The sequence below is a fragment of the Ipomoea nil genome, unplaced genomic scaffold (genome assembly GCF_001879475.1).
Source record: "Ipomoea nil cultivar Tokyo-kokei standard unplaced genomic scaffold, Asagao_1.1 scaffold1407, whole genome shotgun sequence".
In the NCBI taxonomy this organism is placed as follows: domain Eukaryota; kingdom Viridiplantae; phylum Streptophyta; class Magnoliopsida; order Solanales; family Convolvulaceae; genus Ipomoea; species Ipomoea nil.
This window is the reverse complement of record NW_017617835.1, coordinates 236,865-263,029: the sequence shown is the minus strand read 5'-3', so window position 1 is coordinate 263,029 and position 26,165 is coordinate 236,865. Positions and strand designations below refer to the sequence as shown.

The 26,165-nt window shown below is 32.2% G+C and overlaps 1 protein-coding gene and 1 long non-coding RNA gene across 5 annotated transcripts; one reads left to right on the top strand and one right to left on the bottom strand.

Annotated features, from left to right (window-relative positions):
* Window positions 1-776: 776 nt before the first annotated feature.
* On the bottom strand, window positions 777-12,258 carry LOC109186884 (CBL-interacting serine/threonine-protein kinase 24-like). 4 transcript variants are annotated; one of them, XM_019337067.1, is made up of 15 exons: window positions 12,002-12,258; window positions 10,976-11,197; window positions 10,066-10,128; window positions 9,881-9,952; window positions 9,644-9,751; window positions 9,476-9,550; window positions 9,341-9,394; window positions 4,173-4,298; window positions 3,596-3,685; window positions 3,182-3,304; window positions 2,819-2,938; window positions 2,201-2,317; window positions 1,713-1,769; window positions 1,548-1,622; window positions 777-1,228 (listed from the first exon to the last, which is right to left on the bottom strand). In XM_019337067.1, the coding sequence occupies exons 2-15, from the start codon at window positions 11,138-11,140 to the stop codon at window positions 1,172-1,174; spliced, it is 1,302 nt and encodes a 433-aa protein (XP_019192612.1). In that variant the 5' UTR covers window positions 11,141-11,197; window positions 12,002-12,258; the 3' UTR covers window positions 777-1,171. The 4 variants fall into 4 exon arrangements, with proteins under 4 accessions (XP_019192612.1, XP_019192613.1, XP_019192610.1 ...); XM_019337068.1 differs by having other exon boundaries at window positions 12,024-12,258; XM_019337065.1 differs by having other exon boundaries at window positions 10,976-11,199; window positions 12,021-12,257.
* LOC109186886 lies at window positions 8,892-26,165 on the top strand. Its single transcript, XR_002055179.1, has 4 exons — window positions 8,892-8,959; window positions 15,878-15,888; window positions 15,971-15,972; window positions 26,153-26,165. It is a non-coding gene; the product is annotated as an uncharacterized LOC109186886 (long non-coding RNA).

Genomic DNA, 26,165 nt, shown 5'->3' with positions numbered 1-26,165 from the left:
AGTTGATGAACTTGTCAATTGTATAATTTAATAGCTCAAATATTGAATGTATGGCCCATCTTATCAATCATTATTGTGTGGACCATGGTCCATACAAGCTGTGTAAATTATATTTTGTATATTGTAAAATAATGTACATACAGTATAAAAATAATATACATTTAGTACATTAAAAATATACATTATTTTAGTACTAAAAATACATTATTTTGTATAATGTACATTCAGACATTCAGTACATGAATAATATACATTTAGTATATTAAAATGTACTTTTTGTTACGGTCTACACAATAATTTGCCATATAGTTAAATATTATTAAATATTTCTAAATATTTTAAATAATTTGAGTATGCTAAGGGTTCAAATATTTTTTTTTTCATTTAAAATTTTGAATAATTCTAAATTCAAAACTCAAATATCTTTGAATTTAAATTCAAAATGTAATGCATGGATGATATTTTATCTACTATAATCCAATTCAAGTGGAGGGAACAATGGAGAAGAAGTGATTCAAGTATTCAAGTCTGAAGCGTTCAAAGGTTCAAATTTCAAGTTAGTATTCAAGTTTGAAGCATTCAATCAAGTATTTAAAGTCTAAGTAATCCAATTCAAGCATGATAAATTACCTTCATCCTGTACGTCCCAAATAAAATGTCAACATAAAAAAATTGAGTGAGTAAACATATAGGGAGTAAAACACGAGAGCACAAGTAGTATTTTCCAGTTTCAAAAAAAAAAAAAAAAAAGTAGTATTTTCCTAATATAGACAGTATATGAAATATGTAGGTTTCTGATCATTCATCAATTTCATTTTATTTGTCAGTAATATACAGAAATGGCATTCTATCAGCGGAACGCAGTCACAAGGAAGAATCTCCCTATGCAATCTCTCACGTTTGTATAAAGACCGATTCAACATTAAGATTAAGATGCTGAGCGGCAGAGTGGTGGCTGGTTTAAGCCAACCATATAGCTGCAGAAAGATCAAATTCCGCACACTATACAAGCACAGCAATATATGACAGGCTAATAACCAGATTTCGTTCTGCAAACCTTGAACTGAGGAATGGCTGGCTTTGGCTGCATTGCTAGGTTAACCGATTTGCTTCACACCCTTGAATCAGATCAGCAAGTCATTGGTCTAAGCGCAGCAGTATCTGTCATCCCTTATTCCTTTGATTTCCAAATAACGTTCTCAATTTTTTCACACAAGTTCTTGTAGAACTGCAAAAGGAAAATTCAAGATTGCACCGTGAGGCAGTTCTCAGCTTTAAGCAACTCATTAAATATGTAAAATTCATGCAAGCAGTTTGTTTTTTTTATTTTAAGCTAGAACATATGGGTTTATAAGGTCATGGGTTAGACTAGCTAATTGGTTGGATTCAATCTTTTAGCATATGTGCATTATAGCCTAGTTGAGTGACCCTAGCCCAATTTTAGTAGTTTATAAGAGTGTTCAAGTTGACACATCTTTCCATTAGTATAAATGTACAGTTAATACACAAGGGATGATTGAAGAATAAAAATGAAGCAGTAAGCTGACCCTGTGATATTCAAGAGTATCTCCAGCTGCCTTTCGGACATCCACCATGTAAAGAGATGGGGCAACTTGGAAAACCTTTAGAGGGTAAAGAAGAATCGTTAATAAGAAGCACATGGTACCAAAGATGGATAAAAGTACTATGCGCATATTGAACTTCAGAAATACCTCCAAAACAACGGCGAAATTGACCGCCTTGTTTTCAGATACACCTTCAATTCTAGTCTGTGAAAGTATTAATATTGAAGCAAATTACATTGGTATTTAAGAAATAAAATTTTGGAAGAAACAACACCCATACATTTATTATGTATTTGTGTAGATCCTTTGACAAAAACATACTATCAACCTACTGAAGCACAAAGAGTCAATAATGCCTCAACTGAGGCTCAAACTCACAACCTACAAAGAGTCAATAATGCCTCAACTGAGGCTCAAACTCACAACCTTCCATATGGGAGTCCAACCCGGGTGCCATTAGACCACAAGGTCTTGGCAGCATACTATCAATTTAATTGGCTTGATATCAAATTTCCTTCCGCCCCCCCTTATTTTTACCGTTTAAGTTGGAAAATCATAGAGGGGCAGCTCACATTTCAAGCATGTGGTGGTTAACGATAATTATCTGAATGCAAATAGAATTTTAGTAAGTGTACCTTGTAGTTACGCGTATGGACCTTTAGTCCCATTGATTCTGCAGCTGCTTCAATTGTAGATATGATGACATTGGCAGGTTGGCGTGATACAAAACGGGTTTGTCGCTTGACATAATCCTGCAAAAGACATAAGAGTAAATGAGCTGCATTCCGATACAATGATAAGTTTCCGTCATTCTTGAAGGGGGTAAAAACATAAAGCACACAAATGGAATTTAAAGTTACAATTCTAATACACATGTTTTATGGAACATCATGAACCATTTGAGTTACACTGGCCTTTGCACCAAAGTGATAGCATTGAGGTTCAATCGGCTTGAAGCAATAGTGCAATACTTCAACCCAATCATTTTTAAGAGGCAACTAAGTTATAGTTTCTGAAGAGTCCAACAACTACTGTTAAGAGTCTCACATTGATAAAATAAGAGAATATATGGGTTTATAAGGTCATGAGTTAGACTAGCTAACAGGTTGGATTCAATCTTTTAGTATGGTTTGGCCCATGTGCATCATAGCCCAATCTTAGTTTATAACAACTACTAATCAGAACACCTTCATATAAAGACTACCATATCAGAACACCTTCATATAAAGACTACCATAGTTTTGTGACTGTACCTGGCGCCTATCAAACAACGGTGAGAGGTTCAACCCTTGAGACAAAGTAATCATTTCAAAAGCATTCATAACGAAAGGGCCATTGTTGGTGCTTTCAGGCTTTTCAGCTACAAATTCATCCTGCATAATTCAATGAACAAGAGCATTTTTTTTTAAAAGTGAAACTGAATATTGTATTTGAAAAAGAAAAAAGAATAAGATCTTTATCTCTACTTTCATAAAAGACCAATCATTTTAGCCAATAAAAAAGAGCAAAAGAAATAAAATCATACACAATTTGTTTATAGATATAAATATATAGCATTTCCTTATGCCTTTATACTGAAAATATTTTCATGTATAATGACAAAGAAGAAATCTGACCTCAATGTCATCAAAAACAGCACAGACGTCATCCAAACTCACTTTTTCATCTTTTCTACCTTGGATAGGAGTATAATTTTTCTGGAACCATGGATCATTTTTTATCCCTTCAATCTTAATGCGCTGCATAAACAGACTTCAATCACAATAGAATAAATCGAAACTGAAGATAAAACCATACAAGGTACAAGAGCAACATGGCAAAATTATTCAATTTCGATAGCATACAAGAATAATACCTGATTCACAACAACGGAAACTTTCATGTAGTTATTTAATCTTAGGATATTTACCAGAGTCCTTGTTTTAGCATCCTTTAGTTATGTGAGATTGAAAGGTCACAGTACTAAGGAGGAGTTTATTCCTTTAATTTAAACAGCTTCTAATAAAAAACAAGATTGCATGTACACTTACAGTCTCAGGGTTGGGGTCAAGTATTTTCTGTATCAATGATATTGCGCCAGGAGAAAACCAAAATGGACAGACAAACTCTGCTGCGTTTATCTGTGGTGACAGAACAAGTAATGAGGATGTTTTCTGAATGTCTATAAGAGCATCCACATTAGTTGGGGAGAATTGGGGGATAATGTAAGAGTGATTAGGAAAGAGAAGATGGGAGGGGAGAGAAAAAAAAAAGGAAAAACAAAAAGGAAAATTAAATTAAAAAAAAAAAAAAAAATTATGACCCCTGCTGTGCGCTATGGTGACAGCCACGCGTGGCTGTCACCAGTGGTGCATTATTTCACTTTTTGTGGTGGGTCCCACCATTTCTGAATTCTCCCTTCACTTGCAGGAGAATTATTTCTCAAATAACTCTTCCCCACATTAGCTATTATCTTGGGTGGGGAGAATTAATTCTGAAATAACTCCAAATAATCCACAAATGTGGATGCTCTATGAATTATCGAGCATGCAAGAAATAAAATTCCAGAAGTTCATATGCATTAATCTACTTTTACACACATTTTTTAGCAGGAAAAAAAAAATTGACCTTTTGATACAATGTTGGAAGGTCTGGCTCGTTAAAGGGTAGATATCCAGCCATTAAAACATATAGGATGACTCCACATGACCAAACATCAGCAGCAGCTCCGTCATAGCCACGGTGACCTAACACCTGAAGCCATTAGATGGGGATGTGAGAAACCAAAATAAATCATAAATCATATATGGTAATTAAAATGCTTTAGATGGGAATGTGAGGATTCTTTAATCTCAACCACATGGTAAGTATGAAGGAGAAGAGATACAAGGCATTAGATGAACATGGTCTATCAGACTGGTATTCACGTAAAATGACTTGCATAGTTGCATATGTACTCAATCTGTTACATTTAGTCTCAAGAATTCAAACTTGATAGAAAAATCAATATAGACAATGATATATGTCTTTGAAATTCACATACTTCAATTACTTTACTAGTTTCCAATTGTTGAAACCCTAAACCTGTTAGGGTGGCCCATTAGGTTATAGCTTATTCCGGTATAAATAGTTATAACACTACAACAATGAATCTTTTCATTATTCAACATGGTATTATAGCCTAAAATCTAAAATAAATTTTTATTTTTTTCTTTTCCGCCGCCACAGCCACCGGAGAGCTGCTCACTGCCGCGACTTTTTTTCCCGTTCCGACGCTTGCCTAGTGGTTTTTCTCCAAAACCAAGGCCATAAGCCTAACCGGAAATTCGTCGCGAGCCTGAGGCTGAAATCCGGTCGCCGTCTTCCGCTGCACGCGCCACCGCTGTCGCCGAGATCCGCCATTGTTTTCCGGCCAGATCTCCCTCCTCCGATCTCCGATCAAGACGCCGTTGCTACCATTTGATTCTTCTCGAGGATACGCACCTGACTGTGTTTTCAGTTTTTTCCGTCGCCGCCGGCAACCGCCGCCGTCGACCAGTCAGTGTTGTTGTTGTTTTTTTTTTTTTTTTTTTTTTTGTTGGACTTTTGTTGGTTATCACTATGGCATCATCTTTTACCTCTTTTCCCACTATTACCATAGACAAATTAATTGGGAGTGAAAATTATGCATCGTGGACTGCATCTGTGAAACTTTGGTTCGAAGACCAAAGAATGTCTGATCATCTAGACACAAGAGTTGAGAACATTCAAGAAGGAAAGAGAGTAGAATGGGAGAAGGTCGATGCATTATTATGCAATATGTTGTGGCAGTCAATTGATCCAAAACTCCGCAATATCTTCCAGGCTTATGAGACATGTTATGACATCTGGAATAAAGCCAATTCTCTTTACGCAAATGATGTCAAAAGGCTTTATTCTCTTATATCAAATATGCTTAACTTTCGTGGGACTGCTGACATGGGTATACCAGAATTCTTGGGCCGAATCAAAGCTTTACGACAGGAGTATAATAACCTGATGCCGTATGAGAAGACAGCAGAAGATCATGTGAAGCAATGTGATAAGTTTTTTATGGTGTTAACCTTGGCTACGCTTCCTCCTGATTTGGTTCATATTCGAGATCATATTCTAGCTAGTCCTACTGTGCCTACCTTGACTGAAACTGCTGCCAGACTGCTTCGAGTTGCCTCTGCTCGTTCAATTGAACCTATTGGAGGTTAATCAGTACTAGCATCTCGGGCTACAGATAGAGGACCTTCTGGACTATCCGGTGTTGGTGGCACTCGTCGTGACAAACGTCCTCGTTGTGACTACTGCCACAAGGAAGGCCATACCAAAGATCGTTGCTTCAAGTTACATGGTAGACCTCCACGCTCTGTTAACGTGGTACAGGCTACTGGATCTCAGATCCAGATTCATGGTTCGGTTTCTACTCCAATTGAGATGACTCCTATGGAATATGAAGAGTACCTCTTTCACACCTTCTCCAAATGCTAGTACCTCTTCTTTGCTTTGTCTCTCTCACACCAATATTCCAAATTCTTGGATACTGGACTCAGTGCCTCAAATCATACATATTTCTGGTAATCTATCTTTTATGAATAATGTACCTAAGTCTAAGACTTTACCCATGGTGCTAATGGTCATCAAACACTCCTTTGTCATCTTTTCCTTAAAAGCTTGTTTTATATGTTCCTGTGAGTAAAATTATATGTACCCTCAATTGTTCCATAATCCAATTGTTCCATAATCTTTTGTGCTGATTAGGTTGTTGTACAGGATCGCAGTACGGGGAAGGTGATTGGCATTGGGCTTGAGTCACAAGGCCTCTATTACTTGCATGGTGGTGATCTTGCTGCTTGTGCTTCTACAGATTCTCCTTTGTTTATTCATAGTCGTTTGGGCCAACCATCCTAGTCTTTCCAAACTTCGACGGATGGTCCCAGGTTTTTCTATTGAGTCGTTTGAGTGTGAGTCGTGTCATCTTGAAAAGCAATCACGCAAGTCTTTTTCAAGAAGAGTCAATAATCGGGTTATATCCCTCTTTGATTTAGTTTATTCAGATATATGAGGTCCATGTCGTGTCAACTCTACTTTAGATTTTCGTTATTTTGTAACTTTTATTGATGATTATTCAAGGTACACTTTGATTTTCCTTATGAAAGATCGTTCTGAATTATTTCAAAATTTTCAAAATTTGTGCTGAAATACAAACTCAATTTTGTAAACCAAGATTAATCGCCTTAAAGGGCGACTAGTGGCAAAAAGCTACACTCAAACTTTTGGTTTGGATTACACTTGATACTTTTTCTCCTGTAACTAAAATTGCATCAGTGTGATTGCTTTTATCTTTGGCAGCCATAAATCATTGGGACTTACACCAGTTGGATATTAAGAAGCTTTTCTACATGGCGATCTTCATGAGGAGGTTTATATGGAGCAACCATTTGGGTTTGTTGCTTAGGGGGAGTCTGATCTGGTATGTAAACTTCATCGTTCCTTATATGGTTTGAAGCAGTCTCCACAGGCTTGGTTTGAGAGATCTAGCTTTGTGATGTGTGAGTTTGGTATGGCTAGAAGTGAAGTTGATCATTCTATTTTCTATCATCATTCTAATGGGAAATGCATATACCTCGTAGTATATGTGGATAACATGGTTATTACAGGGAGTGATCAAGAGGGTATATCTCAGTTAAAAGAGTATCTCTTCAGGCAATTCCAAACCAAGGATTTGGGCAAGCTGAAATATTTTCTCGGAATTGGAGTGGCCTAGTCTAGTAGTAGTATTGTCATTTCTCAAAGAAAGTATGCCTTGGATGTTTTAGAAGAAACTGGCATGTTAGATTGTAGACCAGTGGATCCAAATGTTAAACTCCTACCAGGAAAGGGGGAGCCATTGCCTGACCGAGAACAATATAGGAGATTAATTGGAAAATTGAATTATCTCACAATCACACGACCAGATATCTCTTTTACAATTAGTGTGTCGAGTCAGTGTCTTAAAAATCCTTGTGATACTCATTGGGATGCTGTTGTTCGGGTTCTAAGGTATATCAAGAGAACACCAAGACAAGGTTTACTATATGAAGGTAGAGGACATGCTTAGGTTGTTGGGTATTTTGATGCAGATTGGGCTAGTTGTCCATTTGACAGGCACTCTACTTCGAGTTATTATGTACTCATCGGTGGTAATCTTATATCTTGAAAAAGTAAGAAGCATGATGTTGTTGCCAGGTCCAGTGCTGAAACTGAACACCGGGTCATGGCTCTTGCCACATGTGAGCTTATGTAGCTAAATCACTTATTACAAGAGTTGCAATGTGGCAATGTTGCTCAAATGACACTGATATGTGACAACCAAGCAACTCTACACATCGCCTCAAATCCAGTTTATCATGAGAAAACTAAACACATCGAGGTTGATTGCCACTTCATTAGGGAGAAAATTGTGTCAGGGTGCATCAAAACCAGCTTTGTCAATTCTGCAGATCAATTAGCTAATATCTTGACAAAATCTCTTAGAGCTCCTAGAGTTGGGTATATTTGTAACAAGCTTGAAGCATATGATTTATACTCTCTAGCTTGAGGGGAGTGTTGAAACCCTAGGCCTATTTGAGTGGACCCATTAGGTTATAGCTTAGTTGATATCTGGACAGCTCTAGACAGACAATACAATGAATCTTTTCATTATTCAACACAAGTCAAACTTTTCCATGTCTAATAATTTGGACACATGAAATCTGTGTAACACAACTCTTAAGGATTTTGATGCCGCAGAGAAAACTGATAACTATCAACATTCATGATACACCATGAAAAGCACAAAAGTTTGATTTCATTCAAGTTATCAGAAGCAGGTCAAGAACCTTGACCAAAGCTGGGTATATAGTGTGGTACTAAGTATGAATTAAAATGAAAGACAACTAAAGGATCTTTTTTCAAGTTTCTTCAAAAACTAAACTGGTTACAAGAACTGGAATTCCACTTTTGGTCCCTCAGTTACCTCGTGAAATTCAACCTTGGTCCCTGTGGATGGGAATGATCTTCCAATTACTGCACATTGGAGAAAATGGCCTAAAACAGGCTAATGAAAGGACCATTATGGCTTGTTTTCAATAAATGAGGGACACTCCTGTCCATGGGAACCAAAAGTGGAGTTTCCACTTACAGTCAAGGAACCAGAAACTGTAATTAGTTCAAAATCAAATGTACCTTAAACTATGCAAATAGTAGTACCAAAAGTGGAGTTTCCACTTTGTACTTCTTAAGAGTCCCACATTTGATAAAATAAGAGAAAATATGGCTTTATAAGGCCATGGATTAGACTAGCTAATTGGTTGGATTCAATAGTGTGGTTTGACCCATGTGCATTATAGTCCAGTTGAGTGACCCTAGCCCAATTTAAGATTATAACAGTACTGATTATTGATTAATTAAGCCAAGTGGGCTGCATGGAAATGTCATGCCAACCACTTATGTATCCACACACACAACAAAAGTGGAGTTTCAACTTATAGTCAAGGAAATGTCATGCCAGACACTTATGTATACACACACACACATCAGTGTTACTTAATGAGTCATGACTGACTAAAGCCTAAATCTACTAATAAATGCTGTCCTAGCAGTATATTGAAATTTTCTCCACCTATAACCTTGACCTTGAGCACCTCAGGAACAGCATGGTTTGGAATCCTAACTAGTGAATGGGCCAACTGGCCAACCAATTTTCAGAAACTTTTGAGATGGTCTTTTATTGGTTTTGTATGATGAAAGTTAAAATGAAAGAAAAATACCTCAGGCGCAACATAGTTTGGAGTTCCACATGTGGTATGAAGTAGGTCAACTCCCTAAAGACGAGTAAATGTTATTTACTTCTGAAGCTGTCTCAAGTGAGGGAAAAAAAGGAGGGGAGAATTCATTTTTCTTACTTGCTTGGGCAATGCACTCAGTCCAAAATCAGAGACTTTCAAGTTGCCATAGGAATCAAGAAGCAGATTTTCTGGCTATTAGTCAAACAAAAAGAAATCAATTATGCTTAAAAACTTATAATAGCCAAGGTTTTCAAAATAGACATGATATCAATAATTGCCTCACACCTTCAGATCACGGTGATAAACACCCTTACTATGGCAATGCGCAACTGCATCTAGAAGTTGTTGGAAGTACAGTCTTGCCTTATCCTCAGGAAGCCTGCCTCGATGAACCTGTCACTCCATTGAAAAAATGATGAAAGATGCATTAGCCATAAAGATATAGTCAAAGACTCAAAGTTTCAGCATTCATTATATTATCCTAAGAAGTTCAGCAAAGGGAAAGTGCTGGAATATCCTTACAATTTCATCAAATAGTTCTCCTCCAGTGACAAATTCCAAAACAATATATAATTTTGTCTGGCTAGATAAAACCTACACCATAAAACAGATAAAAGTGAACATGTGCATACTGAAACAGTGAACAAAATAACATAAGGTTAAAGAAAGTGATATTAATAGTGGTAACTAAGAAACCCTTGCTTTACCTCATGGAGGCGAACAATGCAAGGATGCCTGACAAGCTTCATTATAGATATCTCTTGTTTGATCTGGAAATCACCTCAAGAAAATTAGCAGAGAAAAATCTAATAATTAGACAAATAACTTATTTTATATTCAAACAAATGTAAGCCCCATCACATTCCACCATAGATATTTTGTTTCTTTCAGAATCACAAATTATAGTAACTGTCAAAGCTCTTCTGTTTCCTGAGAGCATAAGACAAATAAATAACACTTCTAATAGAATTGGATATAGATCGTCGCTCCCCAGTTCTATAAACCATGTTGAATACTCAGGATCTCCATTCTTAATGTGAACACAGAACACATCCCCTCCCCCCAGGGGTAAGTTAAAGTGTTCAACATAAAACAAGGGTACTTGAGGTTTTTTCTTAGGTAACTCTTGCATTCTTCCAAAAGGTTAAACCCCAGCCCTAAGGGCCCCCCACACTCCGACCCGACAGAGCATTTGGGAGGATGTAAATCATGGTAACTCAACTGAACATGAACCACAGAGGCTAGACCTTTGCTCACTGCGCACAAGGAACCCCCTCACTTCCCTCACTTTGAGAGGTAGCTCCCACACTGCCGCTGGTGAGACTCGATCCTTGGTCATTCTTCCAAAGTTTCACCTCTATGACCAGTTGAGCTGCCCATGAGGGTTTAGGTAACTCTTGCATGATCATACAAACAGCAGTTCAAGTAACATTTTAATTTAAAAAAGACTAAAAGAGTGATATATTGTACTTTCCATCTAAGTTGGAAGGCATGAGTAAGGAATTTTGAACCAGACTTAAGATTAGCACTCAAGGCTTTTCAGGAAGGAATTGAAAGCTGCAATGTTACACCAACTATAAAGTCAAGAACTTCATGGTTGGCAGTGATTGTAAATACCTGTTCAACCATTTTGTGCTTAAGAATGGTGCTCTTTGCCATGACTTTGATTGCAACACCTTCACCAGTCTCTGAGTTCTGTGCAAACTTAACTTTGGCAAAAGTCCCTTCACCAATGGTTTTGCCAAGTTCATACTTCCCCAACTTTTTCTTCACCCTCTGCATCTCTCAATGCTCATTCCAGAACCAACTATCCAAAACTATTGAAGTGAATTTCTCAGTCTGCCACATAAAAGGCTATGTAAGACAGTAGACACCACCAAAAAAAAAAAAAAAAAAAAAAAAAAAAAAAAAAAAAACAGATTTAGGAGACTATTATAGATGAATTTACTTTTTGTTTAAAATCCCAATTTGCCCTTAATCTTATCATCTTATGTTCTAATAAAATAATTAAGAGTTGCAATTAATTGTAAAGAGAAAGGACATTTTGAGAAACAAAAAAGCTAGTGCACAATGTTTTTTCTGTTGGAAAATTATATGGGACCTCAGGAAGTGGACAACACACAAGAAGCATATACTTTACTAATGGGGTGTTTGGTTGGGAGGAAGGAAATCAAATGTCTAATCGGTTAGAAAAGTTTTGAAGTTTAGAGATTAGAGTTTACAGAATAACTTGAAGGAAAAAAAAAAAACAAAAACAAAAACAAAAGTTTACCAATAAACTGCAGCATTTTGACATAATTTACAACTTACCATTCCTATAATGAACAATTGAACATAAACATAAAAATAATATGGAATTTCGGCCACAGAAAATTAACAGCAATATTTTCACAAGCATAACAGTATTAAATACAAAAGGAATTATGAATTTTAAACAGACAAATACATAACTCTGAATTACACCAACTGAAAAAGAAAAAATAAAGAAAGAATCGTTCACATAAAGAATTTTTTCTTCACTTTCATTTTTGATAAATTCAAATACAATAGGAACAAAATAGAATTAAATAAATTAGCTACGGAAATACAATTTCGTACTTCATTTCGACGATAATTGCAGAATCAATGAACGGAAATACACACCTTACAGGTGTGCGCAGAATACAGGAATATTCCGGCGAGAACTTACCGAAGGAAAGAAGATTCCATCGGAGACTCACCGGATAGTTGAAAAAACAGAAGATTAGATCGCCGAGCTGAGGCAAGTCTGGGCTAATGAGCTGGAGAGATGTACACAAACAAGAGAAATCAAGCATCCATAAATTAATAGTTATATTTTCTTCTCCTAGTTATATTTTCTCAATCAGTAGTCAGTAGCGTAGATTCGTAGGATAAGAGTCCTAAAGCAAAAAAAAAAAAAAAATCGACTTTTACCAACGGTTAATAGCGGCTATATTTTGAGGAGAAGTATTAATTATTATTCCACTATAAAATAATTTATATTTGACTTTGTAGTTTGTACTCTGTATTTGATCGCCATAAGTGTGTTAATATCATGTGGACCATTACCCACGTATCATATATTAAACTGATAAGAATAGATATTACACTTGATCTTAGCCAAAAGGTTTATAAAGGTATTCTGATCCACTTAAGTTATTTGTCTACTCATGTTTAAGTTACTTTCTTTCACAATCTTCTTGTGATTCATCAAATTACGGAAAATAATCTCGTGAGAAAACAAATAGTGCTCGAAAACGTAACTTTCAATTAAGGAATCTTTTACTTTTGAGTTTTGTATTTTTTTTTTTTCAAAGCACTTTTAATAAGATTATAATTTCATCTTAGACAAATTTTAAGTTATTTTTTAATTACAATATCTTTGTGAATTATTCTTGTAATAAAGTCGATAGTACTCACTATATATATACTATGAGACAATATAATGTTAGTGGCATGAAACATAAGTTTTAAGCAATCTTTTTGTTTTTTGTTTCTTACTTCTTAGGTAATATTACCATTGTTACGTGAAATTTAAGTTGATTACCTTTCAAAAAAAAAAAAAAAAAAAAAAAGAGGAGGAGGGTGGGGGGTGGGGGGTTATATTCACTTAAATCCTTCATAAAAAAGTGTTAAAAAGGCTTGTTTACACAGAGAAAGTGTTTTCTGTTTTTTTTTTTTTTGTTTATAAAACTTGTTTATTAACATTATATCAATGTAATTTTGAGTGATTCTTAGATTTTATATTAAAATATTTTTGGATATGTTTGGTTTAAATGAAATAAATATAATTTTTACTTCTAAATAAGTCTAATACATGTAAGATTTTTATATTTGATATCCGAACTAAATTTATATCCGTAAACATAACTAAAATTATATTTGAACCACCTAAAATTTAGTTTAGATAATATTAATATTTTTGAGTTAATATTTAAAATATTTTTGTATATATTTATTTGAATGAAATGTATATGTATATATTACTTTGAAGTTTAATAAATGTGAAATTCTAATATCCGATATCCGGACCAACCTTGTATTACAATATAGCATAACTAAAAATATTCGAACTAATAATCTTTTGAGTTCAATCAAAATCTAAAACTTGGTGTAGAGTTCAAGTTTTAATTGTGATAACATGAATAATGTCTAACTTTAAGTTTAAGAAAATAAGTTATGTTTATACAAGTAAATGCGAGTATAAAATATAGAAGATGGTTGATAAGTAAAAGAAGATGATAACGAATTGAATGTAATACCAAAACTGACAATGTTATAAAGAACAAAGATAATAAAATTTTAAAATATCCATGTACTAAGGACGAAGGTTGTCTCTATTTTGCAAATGAAATAATACCAAAACTGACAATGTCATAAAAATAAAGATAATAAAATTTTAAAATATCAATGTACTAAATAAAATTTTAATAGAGTTTAATAATTTTGTTGCTCTAAGGGTTAAAAATGTAACTTTTTGAAGATTTAGGGTGTATATTGTAATGGTAAAAAGTTAGAGACTAAAATCGCTAGTAAGGAACAATTGAAGGTCTAGAGTTGCATTTTTCCCTAAGATTTAATTATATATTTATGTATACCTTGCATTATTCAATGCTTTTAGATGTTTTAAATTTAACTAGTGTTATACCCGTGCGATGCACGGATAAGACTTATACAGTGATAAGTTAAGTAATTTTAACATTAACATAAGAATATTTATGAAAGTTTACATGTAAAGATAAAAGAATATTTGATACTAAAAGAAGAAGTTATTGAACAGATACTGCATTGTATTAGAGTCAGTAGTATTCAAAAATAAAAATAAAAATTTATTAGTTAGGAATCAATGAAACCAAAAATGCAATGAAAAGTAAGGCATGTAAAGACTTAATTACAGATTATTAAAGACTTCATGGTAAACAACATTTGTAGTTGAAGTATAACTCGTTTCACCTTCATTGCAAGATGAGTATAATTTTAATTAAGATATGTTTTACTCCTTTTTTGAAAAAAACTGTTGTAGATCTACAATTCCATTTCACCTGTTGTTCGTATTGCATTTGTTTCGTCTCTGAAATGTTTACATTGATTGTATATAATGGAAATGTTTAAAAATCTTTTAGTAATATTCAGTTATTCACACTTTAATGCTGAAATCATTTTTTTACTGGTAAGATTGTAGGATGAGGATATTGAGTTGGAACAAAGAGCAATAACATGTGTACTTTGAACAAAGTACCTGCTAGGTCCCTGTACTAAAGTACAGGGATTAAATAATTGATCATTAAGGTATAAAGACTAAATTAAACAAAAAATGACAATACATGGACCAAAACACCAAATATGTATTTTGAAAAAGTACAATATTTAGTACACCCACGGATATCTTAAGAAAAATTTCAATCTTAATATATCTATTTTATACATATATACATCCTGTGTGTGTCTATCCATAATGATTTTTTATTGCATAGCTTTTAATTAATGTTTTTAAAAATGCTTGGCAAAACCAAAGTGAAATAATCTTTATTGTAAAAATACAAAGTGTTATTATATATATTCCCTGAGTAGCATTTAAATGATTCTTGTTCTCATTTGATCTTAGGTTCTTTTCTTAATGGTTCTAACTATATCTCTTCATGGCTATTCTGTTTTACTATTTTAAAAGAGACAGATATCCTACAATAAGACCATGTATTAACATTCCGAGACAATAAGTCCATATATCTTACAAAGAGTTATTGTATTATTGTTAATGGTTTCATTGACATTTTAAGCTTGATGGTCATTCAGATTTAATTCATTGTTTTTATACATTTAATTGTTTGTAAGTTGTTTTAATACAATGTAGATAACCTAAGAGTTATAGAAAGCTATGTGAATAGTGTGCATTAATAACAAAAATAGTGCAGTTGCATTAATAACAAAAATAAATCTAATAAGTGCATGCTACAATCACTATACAAATATTAATTCATGCTATGTGAACAGATGCTATATAATTTGTAATACACAGATCTCTAAATATGTGATCCAAATTTTTATTCCTGCTAAAAATGCCGGACAACTGTGGATGAACCTCAATGGAGATACATCTGCTATATGTGAGAACTTATCACCAATTGGCTCCTCATCATTGAGGTAATTTTGTAGACTAATCCAACGAATCCTCTGATTGCTTTCTAGAACCACCACAATTGAATGACAAATATCTTTTAAACAAATCTTCAAATGTGATTGCTATGAAATATGATTCCTTAACAGCAGCAAAGAGGATCAGGGCTTTTTACAATGTAGTTTAAATAAAGATCACACTCCGAGTAATATTTATAATATTTGTCATGCGGACAGACTTATACAAATGCAACAAACTAACTTTCAACGCCATGAAGTCATTTCTTTGAGAAGATTCATTTATTATTTTTCCACCACTAAATTTGCTTAAACTGAAAACAACAATATCATCCAAAGCAATCACATCTGCAGATTCTATCACATATCCCTCAATGGATGTAAAAGCAAATGATGACGTTACAATCTTCAACCAAATCTTTAAACCACTCAGCTCAGCACACACAGTATAGCACTTTTTCTTGAAATAAGCAAATGAAGCTGTAACAGGCACTGGTTGTTCCATTAGAAGATACAATGTCTGAATGTCATATACAGGGACATGGAGGGTAGCAATTTGGGCTCAAAGGAGTATTAAATCACAGGTATGTACACTACTGGCAATGTACAATTTGCCTACGATATTATTCATTGATAATAGTTAGTCTAACATATTTACATAACCAAGTGAAAAACACAATATAAATAAGAGAAGAATATGGAATTGAATATACCTACATAAGACAATTAAGTATATTATAATACTAAGAAACTAAACCCTATACCACACTACAATTACATAATATTACATAATCAATAATACTAATAATAACACAATGAAATTTTATTTTAAAAAAATGAAATAATCCATATTTCTGTTCAACTTCTCAAAAGTTGTGAACATTCAAAAACCTGGAAAAAAAATGATCAATTAACAAAACAACATAAAAGTAGAATATAAAATACTTGAGAGACTATTAATAAAATAATTTCAAATAAAAGTTTTTTACAACATAGAAGTAGAATACAAAATATTAATGGAACACTATTAAAAATTATTAGGTCAACAGTATAAAAAGGAATATATTTCACAAATTAAGACAAATATTAAAAAATAATTAAAAAAAAAAAACAGAACAACAATGTTCACCATTAACTCTTGCATTCTTTACATTTGATTGCCTCGCTGTCTCTTCGCTGTCGCTGGTATTTCATATGTGCATATGTGCGGAGATATTGCACGGTCTAGAGTGCATAGAGAGGCCATGATGATTGAGCTTTGAAGTTACTGTATTTGTAAACAATTCGTAGAGCGGCTGTAGTCTTTGTACTTCAGATGAATTGTACTGCTAGCTTTGTTTATCATTAGAGGAGGTATTTATAGAATAGGTAATTAAAGCAATTGTGGATACCAAAGAGTCCTAATGATTCCAATGAACGTAATAAATATACAACACTTGGATAACCAAAGGTTGTATATGGAAATTTGAACAGTCGTCAATCAACGTTAAGATCCGATTCAATCGTTTATATATTCTTTAAAAATCGTAAACTGAGCAAATTTTTACTTTCTTAATATATTGGTAAACCATTGAATTGAATGTTATACATTAACTAAACGACTGTGTTTTAAGTGAGCGGAAAAATTTTTCCTATCTTCATTTACTGCTGCTTATTGCTATTTTATATTAGAGGATGGGTTTAGATTAGGGTAGATGTGATCTTGAAAAAGAATCATTATTACTAATCTAGGCAATGTTTTAATTGCCTTAATCGGAATTAGGGTTAAAAATGATCATACCATACCCCACTCAAATTATTAGTAATTAATTGATTACAGTAATTTTAGAGTAGGAGATAGATTCAATAAGCAACTTTAGTAATTTTTTTGTCCAAGAGTTTATTCCTTCCATTTAATTTTCCTGAATTCACAATGAGTCTTAATTTACATTGCTTGGTTATATCGTTCTTTTAAGTTAGGTTTCTTAGTTTTAAAATCATCAGTTTAATTTCGTTAAGTTATTATTATTGGCAATAATAATTTTTTAAATTTCTTTTAAAACCTTTGAAAATCAAACTTTGGATTGTTTCTGTAACATTTCCCTACGGGAAGAAAAATAAATTTTATCTTGTTTAATTGAGGGGGAATTGATTTCAATGGGAAATGAATTCCTCAAATTTGACGAAAATGAATTCTCATATTTTTTTAAGTATTTTATTTTTCACATTTTTGAGAGAAAAGATCTACATCTATACATACAAATACAAATACAATACATACAAATTTAATAAGAGCGAATAAAATTATACCTTAACGGAAACAAAAAGATGTTGGCGTAAATTTTTGTTGAAATGAATGGTTCATATTATTTTGATTTTAATTTTTTTTTTATTTACCATCTATTATATTATTTTTCTTCCCTTAAATAATCATGTATTCCGTTAGTATAAACTTTAGTAATGAAATATTCCGTTAACTATTTATTATTCTTTAACTTATTAATTTCTATAAGAAAGGTCTTAGGTTTGAACATCATCCTAATCAGAGTTGACATAATTGTTAAACATATATTATGAATATGTTAAAAGAATACAATATAAAATTTAACATAAACTTTTATCAAATAATTAGCCTAACTAAATACATAACATTCAAAATTGAGCATTAAAGATTATAAATCAGGAACCTTGAAAATCATTTTTTGGCAAATTTTTAAAAAACAAATTTAAGTTAAGTTTTTTTTTTTTCCGTTTATTTAATCTTCTTTTGATTATTTAGAACAAGACTCAATATTTTAATTATGCTTTTGCATTATTGGAATGATTTAGGTCATTATGGTATTAATATATTTTGTATGTATTTCTATAATGGTACAATTGTACAATAATTTGATTTGCCCTTTTTTCACCAACCAAATGAGATGCTCCTTTTTGCCCTTAATAAATCGTATAAAAACAAACAATTTGATTATGTTACAACTATACATAAGTAACCTAGCTACGTTTACAAAATACATAATTGAGATATATAAATGCATGCGTGGACTTGATAAGGATCACTATCTTTGAATGTCGTCTGCAAATTGTTTTGGTCGGCTCACTAATATATATATATATATATATATATATATATATATATATATATATATATACTAGTTTTTTACGCGCATTGCGCGATTGGGATAATGCCCAATGTTTTTTTTTTTAAATAAGTACTTTAAAGTATATTAAGGCAAGATTATATTGAAATTGTTCATGCATAGATAATTGAAGGTTGAATTTGCGTATTTAAATAGGTAATTCTTCTCCCAAAGGTTGAGTCCCCTACCCCAAGGGCCCCCCACACTCTGACCGAACAGAGCATTGTAGGAAGTTGTAAATCACGGTGACTCAATGGTTCAGCAAACAGGACCAAATGTCGGTGCATTTTTCTTGTAGTGCCATCAAATTCTATATTAGACGTTAATATTATAATTAGACTAACGGTGAATTAACGGTATTTAACGAAAAAGTTAAATGGATAATCATATAATTAAGGATAAATTAGAAAAATTTTAAAAAAAATTAAAACCTGAACAATTTGAACCATTCATTTGATTTAATAATTTGGCGGTCATTTTTTCTACCTAATGTTAATAATTAAATAAATTCGTTGGTCAAATCCGCTAATATAATCCGCGCGCTAACTGCTGATTGTCAAACAAGGACATTGCAAGGTAGTTCTCACTTCAATTTGTTGTGTGATTTGAATACTCTTTTTGTCACAAAATCTCTCAAGTAGTTAATATGGTTGGCTTTATTAATTATATATTTTTTTAATTTTTTCATGGTATTAATAAAATACTTGGTAAATAAATATATAGCATTATTTTGTATTATAACTTTGATATTTAATTAGAAAAATAGTGCAAAAAAAAGATAATAGACAATGTAGTGAATATAATCAATTGATGAATTTGAATGTAAAAATTTTTACATTTGAGAAAAATAAAGACAATATAACTAATGAAAATATTTCTCTTAATTAATTTATTGATAATGAATAATTTTTTTTCACTGAATTAAGACATTGTAAGGACAATGTAGCGAATATAATCAATTAATAAATTTGAATATAAAGAATTTTTATATTGTAGAAAAATAAAGACAATATAACTAATACAATTATTTCTCTTATTTAATTTATTGATAATGAATAATTTTTTTTTGAATAAAGGTATGGTGGACACATAATTCTAAATTAAAGAAATGCATATCTATAATTTTTTGTTGTAGCTACTAAATTATTATTTATATAATTTAATAAGAGTAAAATAGAGTACTAATTATGCCAACTTTAATTTGAGTGGGATGAGGTTCGAACCTAAGACCTTTTTTTTTTTTTTTTTTTTTATTGAAATCAATGAGTAAGTTAACGGTGAACTAACGGCAATTCTTAAAATTTTAACGGAATTAGTAACGGTGTGTGGGTATTTTAAGAAATTTTAGTGTAAAAATTTAAATCTTATCAATCTTTTAATCAATCTGAGCCATTCATTTGATTAAAATCTGTTACCGCCATTTTTTCTACCCATTATAGGCCTAACTCTCTTGGGCTCTTATTAGTATAGTAGATGAAATCAATGAGTAAGTTAACGGTGAACTAACGGCAATTCTTAAAATTTTAACGGAATTAGTAACGGTGTGTGGGTATTTTAGGAAATTTTAGTGTAAAATTTAAATCTTATCAATCTTTTAATCAATCTGAGCCATTCATTTGATTAAAATCTGTGACCGCCATTTTTTCTACCCATTATAGGCCTAACTCTCTTGGGCTCTTATTAGTATAGTAGATTTCTACCCATTATAGGCCTAACTCTCTTGGGCTCTTATTAGTATAGTAGATATATATATACTAGTTAAATTAAAGATTATTAATATAAAAAGTTCAAGATATTGCATTGTTTAGTAACTACTTTTATGCGAATGGTTGCAAATCGGATAATACTCAATGTTTATTTTTAAATAAGTATTTTAAAATATATCAATGCAAGATTATATAGAAAATGTTCATGCATTCTTCTAAAAGGTTGAACCCTAACCCCCTAAGGGCCCCCACATCTCGGCCTGATAGAGCATTTAGGAGGATGTAAATGACGGCCTGATAGAACATTTGGGAGGATGTAAATCATGATAACTCAACTGAACATGAACCACAAGAGGCTAGAACTTTGCTTACTGCACACAAGGAGCCTCCCTCACTTTGAGAGGTTGCGCCGAGTGACCCAGGAAATTTTCATGCATGCATATGTAATTGGATGTTGAATTTGTTTAGAGTAAATTTCAATTTTGGTCCACTGACTATTGCACTTAACTATGCAATTCTTATCAATTTTGGTCACGCTGGTCAAATTGCCGGCCAAATATGACCGAAAAATTTTAAACTTTTTTAAATTTTTTATTTAAAGGAGCAAAATTGTCATTTTATATTAAAAAATAATAAAAAGTTATTTACAGCTTCTTTTTCGCATACCACGCTCACCGCCGGCCACCATGGCAGCGGCATCAAGTAATTCAACAGATGGCATCGCAAGTCCAATAATCATCCTCTTTCTTGGAGTTGAGGTTTCTTCATTAGGTAAACTTAATTAAATTAGCATTATAAGTGTCAGCCTCTTCATTTGGCAAACTCAAGTTTGCATTATGGGATTTATGGCTATCAGCATCTGATGACTTTGATTGCTTATTACTTTGCAATGCAGAATTATCAAGATGTTGGTTTTGAATAGGGATGACAATAAATCGGGTGTGGGTCGGGGAGGGCTACATTCATCACCCGACCCACCTTATATTTCCTTCACTCACTCCCACCTTTAATCCGTATCGGGTGGACTTTTTCAAAATCCAACCCCACCCCATCGGATGCGGGTGCCCACTATGAGTATCCACCACTTATCATCTTATTATTTTTTCAAAAAATAATATTTAAATTACTTACACATAATAAAATAATAACATTCATTAGTGATACTAAAACATAAAATAATAAAAATATTTAAATATAATAACTAAATTATTAATTTTTAAAAATAAACTTAATAGTTTAGACATAAAAATAGTAAAAAGATACACAAAGTTATATAAACATTTATAAATAACTACATACTAGTATTTATTTTACTATATATATATATATATATATATATATATATATATATATATATATATATATATATATATATATATATATGCGAGTTCAGGTGCGGCAGTGTCTTACGGTGCGGCGATTTCTTACGGTGTGGCAACACCAATAGTTCAACAAATATGCACCATCAACGTTAGGAAAATACACCACACAAAACAGAGTAAACAGAGCCCTGCATCACCAAACACACACCATTAGGTGTGAGTAAAAACACCATACACTGTTCGGAAATACACCATTGGGTGTGGTGACTGGTGAGTTATATGGTGTATTTTTTTGAGTCTGTTGTGTATTTTGTGATGTTTTATTACATTTCATTGTGGTGTGTTTTTATTACACTGTTGGTGCATATTGTTAACACTGTTGGTGAATTCTGGAATTTCGCCGCACCGCCGCACGGTAAGACCCCGCCGCATATGAGCGCTCTTCTATATATATATATATATAGTGGGTCGGGTGGAGTTTTAGGCGGATTTTTTTACATAGAACCCGAATCCAACCTGATCCACCACAACTTTACTTTTTTAAGACCCACCTCAGATCCACCATCCATCATCATCCAAACGGAATGGATTCGGGTGGATATCCACGAGGCGGATTGGAATTGCCATTCTTAATTTTGAAGGTGCGTGTGGGAGTGAATTATTGATCTCACACGTTCAAGTGTAGGACACGCTTTTGATGGCAGTAGGAAAACAAGATCACCATTCTGCTTAAGCTTCAAGGAAAGAAACAGTTTTCTCAGGTGCTTGACCAATAACCTTTCAGATAAACCACTTATATCAACAGCTTGTACGTCCATCATCAATCATCTTCTGAAGCTGCTCCAAATCACCAGCTACGGCAGGGAACTCCTTCGGGATTGTCGGATTTGGAACCGGTGGCATCAGAAGCCGACTCGTTCGAATCCGAATTCCTTCTCCTCGATTTCCGACCACTGCTCCTACTGCTTCCATGTTGAGTTTACACATTAAAATCTTATGCAATTCAAGTATTATTATATATACACACGCACACACATATTTAGTACATGTGCCTTGGGGCATACCTCAGTGGTTGAAAGCCTGAGTGGCTGAGTGTGAGTATAGTGTCAACAATTACCCAAGTTCAAATCCAGAAAAAAGAAAAAAAAAAACAAAGCATTCCTGAGTGTGAGTATAGTGCCAACAATTACCCAAGTTCAAATCCAGAAAAAAGAAAAAAAAAAAAAAAAAACAAAGCATTCAGATCCTATATATATATATATATAGCACATGTTATATATATAGCACATGTTATATACTAATCTACACAATATAATTTATATGTTAGGGTTAAAAGCGCAAATTATGCTGTGCAACTGAATGCACCTTGCAAGGTGCATACGGTTGCAAAACGGCGCCGTTTTGGTTAAAAAAACGCGCGTCCCACTTTAAGAAAAAATCATGTTCGATTCCCGACAATAGCATTTTTATATATTCAGAAATTCATAACTATATATCTACAAATTCATAACTATATATCCACAGTGAATGAATGAAGTAAAAATCCACAATGAATGAATGAATGAAGTAAAAATCCACAATGAATGAATGAATGAAGTAAAAATCCACAATGAATGAACTAAATATATCCACAATGAATGAACTAAATATCCATAAATTCATAATTATATATCCAGAAATTCATAATTATATATCCACAGTGAATGAATGAAGTGAATATCTACAATGAATGAACTAAATATCCACAATGAATGAACTAAATACCCATAAATTCATAACTATATATCCACAAATTTATAACTATATATCCAGAAATTCATAACTATATATCCACAATAATGCTATTGCCGAGAATCAAACCTGATTTTTTTTTTTTTTAAAGTGGAATGCGCGTTTTTAGTCAAAACGACGTCGTTTTGCATCGTATGCACCATGCGCATGGTACATTCGGTTGCACAGCATAACTATTGGGTTAAAAGCTATTGGGCCCAGGCCTCACAAGCCTAATGCATTATACTGATCTGATGCCCATATAGTGGCTACGATTTTAGAGTTTTCATATTGGCCCAAATGGAAGCCCAAGTTGTAGACTTTGTCCTGATCTACTGGCATATTGTTGGGTGGACCATGGTAAAAAAGGATGTCATTTTGATCGTAAAATAATTCTTTGTTCTGTACGTGTGTTAAAATAATGAATATTTTGGAGTAAGATAATATATTCAAAGAGTTAGAATAATGTGTTTTATATGTTAGAGTAATTTGTACTTTATATGTGTTTGACTAATGAAAATTTTGGATAAGATAATATATTTATGAGTTACAATAATGTACTTTATGTGTTAAAATAATGTATAATGTGCTTTATGGAATAATGAAATTTATGGGGTAAGATAATGTATTTTATAAGTTAGAATTGAATAATGTACTTTATGTATTAGAATAATGTACTTTATATGTGCTAGACTAATGAAATTTCTGGGGTAAGATAATGTATTTTATGAGTTATAATAATGTACTTTATGTGTTAAAATAATGTATTTTATGAGTTAGAGAAATGTATAATGTGCTTTATGTGTTAGGATAATGAAATTTCTGGGGTAAGATAATATATTTTATAAGTTAGAATTAAATAATGTACTTTATGTGTTAGAATAATGTATTATATGAGTTAGAACAATATAATTTATGTGTTTTTAGACCGTGGTCCACACCACGATAGTGTGGATCACTGTCCACGCAATAATGATTGTGTTCTACTACACTAAGACCTTATTTAGCATAGTAACACTAGGTATATTCTTAGCTAGGGATGATGTCAATTAGGCCAGCTTGTTCGATTTCGGACTAACTGACTAAATTTTGGGCTAATCTGTTCGGGCTATCAGATTTATCAATTTCTAGTTTATCAAGTTGATTTTTTATCAGATTAAAATATTTCGATCCAAACCTTAAAATTTTTCAATTTTATCATACCAACTCATCGTTTTCAAGTTAAGATTGGCATCCATCATAGTAGGACAAATTTCATCTAATGTAATTCATTTTGATTGATTACCTTTCAGTGTTGAGAATAATATATATAAAACATAAATGCCCAATCACTATCAATTTTACATTTTAGTTGAAATAGAACACAATATATAATTTGGTATTAGAAAAAGATTCAACTTGTTTAAAAGGTATGAATTCAAACCTCCATGCAATTCAATAAAAAGAGAGTAAATGCTATTCGATAATCGGGGTGAATATGATTTCTGAGCAGAAGACAATAGGAGCAAAATATCACTGTAAAAGGAATTGAAGCGAATGAAAGCTTATTAAAACAAAAACAATGTAATCAAAATTGCTCTTATATATAGAACTTATTAAAACAATGTAATCAAAATTGCAATAAGTCACAATTATTTGTATGGGTCTTAAAATGGTTTAAAAAGTTAACAAAAATTCGATCTCTCATCGTAAATAAGAGTATTCACTCAAAATTAATTGAAATCAAATTTTCATTTTTGTGAAATTGGTCACTGAACTAAAATACCATTCACCGAATTAACTAAACTAAATTATATTTCAATAAATTTAGTTAACCGACTAAATTAACATCAATTTTATTTTATTCTCTTGTATATATATTTTGTAAAATATATCCTTATATATTTATTTATTACTAATTAAGTTAATTCAGTGAATTTCACATTTTAACTGAAATAACTGTTAACTAAAATTTTTAAAACGTAAAACCATTAGCTGAATCGATGTAATTCAATTACAACTGACCAAATTAACTAAATTAATTCAGTTACAAACTACCTGTAATGTAATGACACATCTATTACTATTTTAAATGGGTAGTCGCAGAATAGAACCTCAAAATTAAAGATTGAGAAAGTATAGTAGAACATATATTATCTTGTAAATAATAATGAGCGTTTAAAAAAATTAATAAATTAATTCAGTTAGTGGTTAAATAAAACTATTTCAATTAATTGAACAACCTTAATCATAATTTTTTATGTTTTCGATAAGATGTGTAAGTCCATATAACCCTTACAAGCCTATCACTTCATTTTAAAATGAGTTTATTCGTCATCTTAACCTAAGTAGCCATTTTGTTAGCCCACAAGGCTAATCCCATCCCTAAAAAGGATGGAGTTTGCAAAATGATGATATGACTATATAAACAGTTAAAAAAAAATTATTGTTACTTATGTATATTGCAAGCTTGCAGAGTATAAAAAATATAATGTTGTCACATATATGGCAGCATGCAACATCCTTTTTATACTTTTTTTTTTTTTTTTTTTTTTACATTTATTATTATTATTATTATTATTATTATTATTTTGTTATTTTATTATAATGTGATATGTAAGTAAGTCTATTTTTGAAAGTAAAAGAATATTTCAGAGGTTGTAACTTGTAAATAAAAAATCAAAAAAAAAAAATTGTAAATTTGTTGATGCATGTGGAGATATGATCCACTTTTGAAAATGAGAGACTAGTTGAGGATAATGTTAGCCTAATGATAAAT